This window comes from Triticum aestivum, chromosome 5B (genome assembly GCF_018294505.1).
Source record: "Triticum aestivum cultivar Chinese Spring chromosome 5B, IWGSC CS RefSeq v2.1, whole genome shotgun sequence".
Lineage (NCBI taxonomy): Eukaryota > Viridiplantae > Streptophyta > Magnoliopsida > Poales > Poaceae > Triticum > Triticum aestivum.
This window is the reverse complement of record NC_057807.1, coordinates 553,529,576-553,538,520: the sequence shown is the minus strand read 5'-3', so window position 1 is coordinate 553,538,520 and position 8,945 is coordinate 553,529,576. Positions and strand designations below refer to the sequence as shown.

Here is an 8,945-nt window from a genome sequence, read left to right as displayed (position 1 = left end):
GTACACAGATTTGTTATTGCGTTTGGTCCGAATGGCACCATCATCTCAGATCCGTAGAACTCTGCCATTATATGCATCATACATCCTGCATAATACAAAAACACAATATATCATTTTTTAGTCGCACGAATGCGCACATCCAGCTGCACAGTAATAGGACATGTGTTGGCACAGAAGATAATTGCAGGAAACGGACACCTAGCTGCACCTTTTTAAAAACACTTTGCGCTTTGCATACATGACATTGTGTAGTTGCACAGTGAAGGTAATCTAGTTGCATAACACACCAAAGTGATATAGAAACAACATGGGAAGTTGGACACCAGTTGCATAATCAAGACATTTCAGTTGCATAGGAGTACCATAATAATTGCACACTGGACTGTCTAGAGGGAAACTTAATTATGTAAGGGATATAGAAACACACCTGTAGTCAAGTTGCAGTTATACAAGATGCGCAAAATCTCTTTTTCATCAAGTGAGATGCCTTGGTGGGATCTCAAGTATTTGGACAACGAAGGTTTGTTCACCAGCGGATGATTATGGTCACGAACAAAGTGCGTCACCTTCCATCGCCCATCTATCAGCTTCACCAACATTTTTGTCTTGCACTGAGTCTATTTTATTGTCTCGCGTTTCTGTTTCTTCTTTTTCTTACTAGGACCAGCCTCCTCTTCAGCAAAGATTGGAGGTTCATCTTCCATTTCCTCATCACTTTCAACAAGTTTGGATCTGGAATATGGTCTAGGACAAGAGGAGCCTCAAGTCCTCCATCATCAACTTTGGGCTTCTTGAACTTGTTGCAGCAAAACTGCTGTTTTACCAATACATTGGTGTGAGGTGTCCACCTAGAGGAGTTCATCTTGACAGAGAAACCCATCCGTAGGGCGTAGCTGTTGTAGTGTTCCTTAGCAATTTGAGCTGTCAAACCTCATGCCAACATAGGGTTTCATAGGTTGAGAACCAGCCTCATCCTCTCCTTCTTCTCCTTGCCCAACACCATCAACAGCCCCAACTCCTAGCTCAGTCCTGGTTGGACCAGGAACATTTGCCGCGGTTCCTGTGTCATCAAAAGTATGACTCTCTGACCGCAAAGACACCACTACAGGGGCATCATGGGTTGATGATTGTCCTGCCACATTGTCATGGCCCATAGGGTTCACACCACGACTTGTCTGCGTGTAGTAAACAGATCACCCATTTTCTGTCCAATTTCCTTGTGGTATGCTAGGTTGCTGCTGATCCATATCATGAGGAAGCTCATTGATATCAAGCATTTTTTTCCTTTTTTTGGATACTGCCACACAGTCCCTGCACATAAAAAAATAAAGTGATGTCATCAGTTGTTAACCACGAAAGAGTGTTTCAGACAACCTAAAAACTTAGTAAATAGGCAATTGCACACCATTATGACAATCTTAGTTGCAAAAGTTACATGACTATAGCAAAATCTTTATTATAACAGTTATGCATTTTTTTGTTTGCACAGAGTAGTTATGTTAGTTGCACAGTTTGCAGTAAATAGTTGGCAAGAACATGTCTTCTTTTTACTACAGAGTTTTCTGACTTTTTCCCTCTGTTTGTTGCAATGATCCGCAGGTTTCTATTTGGCAAAGAGCTGATTCAGATTTTTCTGCAGATAATTTGGACATAATTTGATGCTACATTTGAGATGGAAAATTCAGGTGAAAGAAGAAAGAAGAATTGGATGACAGATTATAGTCGTTTCTGTTTTTACTTCTAGTATATTGAATATATTTTTACACTATAGTTTTGCAATAGGTGTGGGACCAGAATATATGTGTGGGACAAGATTATATGCGTGACTATTTTAATATGGTTTGTGGCTTCATTAGTTATGGATAAAAGTTCTTGTGTTTTTGCTGTCGTACTACAGATTTTTGGTTTTGGCTAGAATAGATGTCTCAGTTGGCCAAGATGCATTTTTAAAGTTGGCCAGCATGCATGTTCAGTTGGACAGTCAATGTGTTCAGTTGGCTAGAATAGATATCTCAGTTGGTCAGGATGCATTTTTTCAGTTTGGCCAACATGCATGTTCAGTTGGTCAGCCAATGTGTTCAGTTGCCTAGAATAGATGTCTCAGTTGTCCAGGATATAATTTTTCAGTTTAGCCAACATGCATGTTTAGTTGGCCAGAAAACATGTTTTTTATTGCACATACTTCAGCTTTTCTAAAGCCTATCTAAAGTGTTCACTCAGAAAGCAGGTTATATGTTCATGATACATGTTCAGTCTGCCTAGCATGCATGTTGAGTTGCTAGAACACATGATTCAGTTGGCTGAGATCTATGTTCAGTTGCACATATATGCATTTTTAGTTACACATACTCTTTGGATAGTCAATGTGTGTAAACATAACTACAACTTGGTAGAATGCATTTTAGTTTTTGGCTACTTTTGCTTATTGAGTTAGCTAGAAACATGTTTTAGTTGGCCAGAAAATCTGTCTTAGTTGGCTAGCTGAACACCTACAGTTTAGAAAACATGTTCAGTTTCTACTAAACTTGATCTCAAACCATGTTTAGTGTGCAGATGCACTTGTGGGGGCGTGGGGGTGGGGGTGTGATGTTTGACAATAGGGGGATGTGGCAGATCCAGTCCTTCTGCATGTCCAGCTCCTCCATGGATTTGCTGATAGATCCATGGATAAGGGGGTTTACAGATGCACTACAGGAGGAGGAAGAGGGGCAAAGGGGATTTACTTGCCTGATCAGGAGGAGGAAGAAGGCCCTTGGATCCCTTCTGGCGTGGAGAAGGGCCTTGGACCCTCTTCTACCGTTGATATGGCTCTTGAAGTAGTTTCTTCTACTCTTGGATTGCCATGGCGGCTATACAGAAGGAGGAAAAAGGGCGGTGCTAGCTGGGGACAGCTGGCCACGTGAGGGGGGGGAGCGATTCTGTTGGGGTTTGGGCGCTCGATCTGCTTGGTTTGGTGGCCGCATGTCCCCTTCCTTTTCTGTACCGCGGGGGACAGGGGTTTACCTTTTTTCGCCGGCCGCTCGATCGCACTAGTGGGCAACCGGCCGCCCACTAGACGCGTCCATTTTTCTATACACGTTCAACATTGTCTGAATGCTTGTACGACATTTTCCAAATACTTTTTCAAAAATTTCAAATACATATTCAACATTTTTCAAATACTCATTCAACATTTTTTAAATACTTGTTCAACATTTTTCAAATATTTTTTTATAGAGTGTTTTTGCAATATGAAAGGGAGCTTTGCCGTAGTGGTAAAGCTACTGCCTTGTGATCATGAGGTCACGGGTTCAAGTCAAGTGGTCGGACCCTTTCTCGGACCCTGTGCAAGCAGGAGCTACATACACTGGGCTGCCTTTTTTGTTTCTTGCAATATAGTATATATTTATAATATTTTAAAGTGTAAATAAAAGTACAAAAATAAAGCAAAAAACTAGTAGAACAGAGAAAAAACAGAAAAAGAGCCTGTGGCCTCGCGAGACATAGGGACGCCCGTGTGGTCCGTCTCGTCTCTCCCCAACCGACGGAGACGAGCAGAGAAGCTTTCGTCAAGATCCTAACTCCGCCCCTTCCCCTCCCCATCCAGGCTCCGACTCTCCGCCGTCCGCCCTCCGATCCGGGAGCAACCAAACCAGCTCCCGAGTCCGGCTACCCTCGAGGCCCCGACTCCCTCGCTGCGCCGGTAATCCATCCTCCCCTGCCTCCTTCCTTCTGTGGTCGTCACAGTCCGTAGGCTCCTATCACATACAGCTCGGCTGCGTATTCCCTTCCGTGCGAATCGCTAGTTTCGGCTACGGCGGGTCGCCTAAGTGATTTTATCAGCAATTCAGGCCAGGGTTTAGCTCCCGGTGCTTGACAATGGGAAATTGCATGAGATGCACACTAGTGTGCAATGCTGCAGTGTTCATTCAGTATTTGGAGCTGGTCTCATCTATAGTCAGTGGAAATGATTGAAAAGGGAAATTGAAACTGTAGACTATAATCTTGGAACAAGAATAACTTGGAACTTTTACTGCTATGCTACTGCTATCCAGCCTGCTATCTGCTTTACATTTTGCTCTGATAAACAGAGTGCTCTGTACTCTGTAATATTCCCCTCACCGATACAGAGTCCTGAACAAATATTGCTTGGCTTCTCTTGTAGGTTCTTGCGCAGAGATCTTTTCACTGCTTGTATGTAGGTTCGGTTCCTCGCAGACAACAAGAAGAAGGGAGGTTTTCGAAGGTCTGGTGACACCAAAGTTCAATGATGGCGGCAACGAACGGGCTATTCCATGCTTCTGCCCACAAGCCCCTGTTTACCTTTGGTGTCATTGCAGATGTCCAGTACGCCGACATCCCGGACGGGCACTCTTTCGCTGGCATCCCGCGCTACTACCGTCACAGCATCGACGTCCTCCAGAGCGCTGTGAGTGCGTGGAACAAGCAAGGTGGTGTCGAGTTCTCCATCAACTTCGGTGACATCGTCGACGGGAAATGCCCAAAGGACAAGTCGTTGTGGGCGGTGCAGAAGGTCCTCGGCGAGTTTGAGAAGTTCGAAGGCCCGACCTACCACATGTTTGGCAACCATTGCCTCTACAATCTTCCTCGGAGCGAGCTAGTGGCTTTGATGAAGATGCCAACGGGTTCTGACCGTGCTTACTATGACTTCTCGCCGTGTCATGAGTACAGATTTGTTGTTCTGGATGCTTATGACTTCAGCACGCTTGGCTGGCCTCGTGATCATCCAGTGACTGCAGCAGCAATGAGGCTCCTTGAAGAAAAGAACCCAAACACCGACAAGAACAGCCCCGAGGGTCTGGTGGGCGTCGACCAGCGGTTCGTGATGTTCAATGGCGCGGTTGGAAAGGAGCAGCTGTCCTGGCTCAGTGATGTCCTACGGGATGCATCGGAGCGTCGGCAGAATGTGGTCTTGTGCAGTCACCTCCCATTGGATCCTGTAGCAGCGTCCCCGGTATGCCTCATGTGGAATTATGATGAGGTGATGGCTGTTGTTCGACAGTACAACTGTGTTAAGGCCTGCTTCGCCGGGCACGACCACAAAGGTGGCTACTCTGTGGACTCCCACGGCGTGCACCATCGCACCCTTGAGGCGGCGCTGGAGTGTCCTCCCGGCACCAGTGCGTTTGGGCACATCGAAGCATATCCTGACAAGCTATTGCTTGTAGGCTCTGATGGAATGGCGGACACTGAAATGTGTTTTTGACTCCTCGCAGTGAGCTGTTTTGCGAAGCAAAATCCACATGAATTTATTATTTTGACTTTTGGTGTTGTCATTGAGAGAAAATTCATATGGCTTTTGTCCTGGCAATACTATTAAATGTAAGTGACATTGATACTGGTGGATAAAGAAAAATGTAACTGTTGTAATGCTTACCTCCCCATGTGAACTGCTGAATGAAGCATACTGTTGGACTCTAATATATGTGTTATCTAAACTATTTATGAGTCTTTGCTGTAAATCTAGCAAATGCAACACTGTTTTGGATTGAAAACACGTTAATGGTTTCAGTGTTTGTACTCCATTCATGACTTCTTCGGTTGTTTGGTGTCTTATAATTATAATGTGACATATGATTAGCTTGATCTTTTGTGTTTTAACTATATTTACTTGATCTACAAATACAAGTTGTTTCCAATATTTTTGCACTGTTCGATATACTTCCGACTATGATCTCATTTAGACTATGCTATAAATCCTAACAAAAAATAAAATGCAAATAATAAAGCACAAAAAAGGCAACATGGCGAATCTTCAAACAGTAAAGTCACGTATTTTCATATAGATGAAAAAGGAATATCATATTTGCTACCGACATAGGCGATGTCATTTTTTACTCCTTGATCTGCGGTAAGTGGGGTTCTGCTCATCCACAACAGTGTTTTTTGGTGGCAAATATAATCCATATGGTATAACATTAGCTCTTAATTTTGGTTGTTTTTCCAGATTCTCTTGCTCCTTGGTCTCAAGGCTTGTGATAAATACTGCCTCCCTTCCGGTTTAAAAGGCCCACGTGTATCCCTACATTGCTAATTTGATCAATATAATTAAATTGTATACACAAAGTTATACCATTAGAAAATAGAACATTTGAAGTTTCCAATGATATAAAACTCATATTACGTTGGTTAAATCATGGACCTAGAGATACGCGTGACCCTTATAAACCCGAAATGTGGTAGTAGATGGTGGAGACCACAAAATGAACAAGATAATGGTTGCCAACGTGCAAGACAAATCATTGCACGGGTGTATACTTAGCAAATGGCTTACGTGCTTACTTAGAAAATGGCTTGCCTTTCACTCACTTCCTGTCCTTATGATCATGCTTTTTTTTTTACAAATACGCAAATACTTTGTGTATATTGCCATTGATAGAAAGAGTTCAAGTACATTGTAATTGCAAAGTGAAGCCCTCCGAAGTGAGTTTACTGGAAGGCATTGGCGGATTTAGCATTTTTTTCACTAGTGCAATGTTTGTCCATCATACAATTTTTGGTGTAGTGTAGTGTATTTTTTTCTAGCCATTGTAATGTTGTTCATTGTTGCCTCCACATTGTCAAATCCTAGATCCGCCACTGCTAGAAGGAACAAGATCCTTACTTGAAGTGGAAAGTCCGTTAAACAATAATAATGACCACATGCAATCATTCCTCGTCCACCCAACCCGATAAAAAAATACCCAACCTTCAAACTGGTTTGTGCCATACATGTTTGCAACGGTACTATCCATTGTCCATGTTAGGATTGTGATGTTGAGGCCGTGGAGGTAGCACATGGCACATCACTCATCGATGTACAGATGGTTGATCTATTGATTTGTCTTATTGTTTAGATTCGATGTCACGATAAGTGGAGAAAGAATTATTTTTTTTGCTCACATAGACGTACAAACCCGGAGACTATGATACCGGCATGCGACATATGGTCATAACATAAAACCAGGTACACTTTAGCTACACGTAAGTCGCTTGATTCGATGCAAGTTGCGGTTGGTGCTGTTTTGAGAGACAGTGATGGGAAGTTTATTACAGCTGCAAATGAAAGAGTTGATGTGTGTTATGATGCATTCACAACGGAGGCTATTTCTTTGATGCTTGGTTTGAATGTAGCTTGCCCGATTGGCTGCAATAAAATTGCGATCAATTCAGATAATATGGATGTGATCACAACCATGCATGAGGGGAACTCTTCTTCTATCACAGGTGCGATTGTTGATGATTGTTATTTCATGTCTTTAGACTTTACCCGTCCACTTCATTACTACTTAGGAAACTTCTTTTTTCTTTTGCAAAAAATCCACTATTATATGCTTACTCTTGCATATTAAAAAATATGTAATTATGTGCACATTTTGTCATTATTCGTTTTAGATTTTTTTTCATCTTCTTTCTTCTTAAATGGTAATACCAATTGCACTAATTCTTTCTTCATTACAAAACCTCATTATTTTGACTTAGTTTTAGTTTTTATGTAACTTTTTTTCTTAAAGGGTAATTCCAATGCCACTAATTCATTATTTTTTTAGAAGAAAACTTCATTATTTTGATTTTGTTTTAGTTATTATTTTGTTAGAATACTTTATTATTTTATTTTTGAGTAGTACGGAAGTCATGGATCAAATATTGATGCCAATAATTCATTATTTATTTAGAAAACTTACTTTTGCAACAATTTCACTGTTATATAGTAATTATTTTTGCATATTATACACAATTTTTATGTAAATTGTGTGCAGATTTCATCATTATTTGTTTTAGTTATTTTCATTGTCTTAGCAATGCTAGTAATTCGCTATTCCTTAGAAAACTTTGTTTTTTGTTATTTTTTTATTTTATTATATTAGTATATGGGGAATGAGAAGGCTAGAGAAACTAGAAGTTTTTGTGTTCAGTTATGTTACAGATAGTTGCATTATATTAATTTGATTTTCAAATTTGTATTTGTTAATCCACTCCCATGATTCATTTTTCCTTACAAAGAAATTTCTTCCTTCTTTGTTTTTACTTTGTTTAAGTTGTTGGCTGACACTTCTCGCTGAATGCCTAGAAATAATGATGACATATGAAAGTATGCATCAAGTAGTGGACTTTTGGCATGCACGTAGTACATAAATAACACAACTCATAACACTAAGCAATGCACATAGTTTAAGTTAGCATGGCTCCACCTTTAGCTCATTCATGTGTCCTTCCGCTCTAATACTTTGTACGATCAACCAGACCAATCTTTTAACGTTGATGTTGGGTACGCGCATACTGTTGCCGAGTACGTATGATTTGGAGGTGACATGAATTTGGGTGCGAGTGTCACCTGATCGAGCAACACAAGGGCAAATGTGCTTTATTTTCGGTCTGGTTGCTCCAGTCTAGTGTGTTTTGCAAATCTCGATTCTGTGACTACGAACAATCTTTTTATTAAATGTTTAGCAAATTACAACTTGACACCTTCGACAAATAAGATGTCATTAAGTAAGTAGGAATATAATATAAAGTCACTCTACTTCGACGAATCACGGGCCACAAAAGGTAAAATGGTAAGCAAACCATCACTTATATATACTAAATATTTTTATCTTCTCATAGATCATTTTCTCGCTAAATATTAACTTTATTTTTTGATGATACATGCATTAACTTGCAATTCTAACCACAACCAACATTGTAACTCGAAGTGTGCTGTTATACAATCCAAATGTTTGCGCTTTCAAATATGAAGTGTATAAGTATAGCATTATTAGCCATGTGGGTTATGTTATCCCTCCGGTCTTTTGTAGTCTGCATAAAAGTTTTGTTCAAAGTAAAGTATCTTTACTTTGACCAAACATATAGAAAAAATATTAATATTCACGATGTCAATTTTTTTTAGATTCGTTTTGAAATATAATTTCATAGTATATATATTTGATATTGTAGATGTTGATAGTTTCTTATATAAAGTTGGT

General features: G+C 40.4%; 1 protein-coding gene across 1 annotated transcript; it reads left to right on the top strand.

Annotated features, from left to right (window-relative positions):
• Nucleotides 1-3,492: 3,492 nt before the first annotated feature.
• On the top strand, nt 3,493-5,370 carry LOC123113158 (manganese-dependent ADP-ribose/CDP-alcohol diphosphatase). Its single transcript, XM_044534310.1, has 2 exons — nt 3,493-3,682; nt 4,145-5,370. Exon 2 carries the CDS (start codon nt 4,247-4,249, stop codon nt 5,204-5,206), a length of 960 nt encoding a protein of 319 aa, XP_044390245.1. The 5' UTR covers nt 3,493-3,682; nt 4,145-4,246; the 3' UTR covers nt 5,207-5,370.
• Nucleotides 5,371-8,945: the final 3,575 nt, after the last annotated feature.

Excerpts from the sequence above, each read along its gene's own strand:
- LOC123113158 (XM_044534310.1), top strand. The coding sequence starts at position 4,247 with ATGATGGCGGCAACGAACGGGCTATTCCATGCTTCTGCCCACAAGCCC.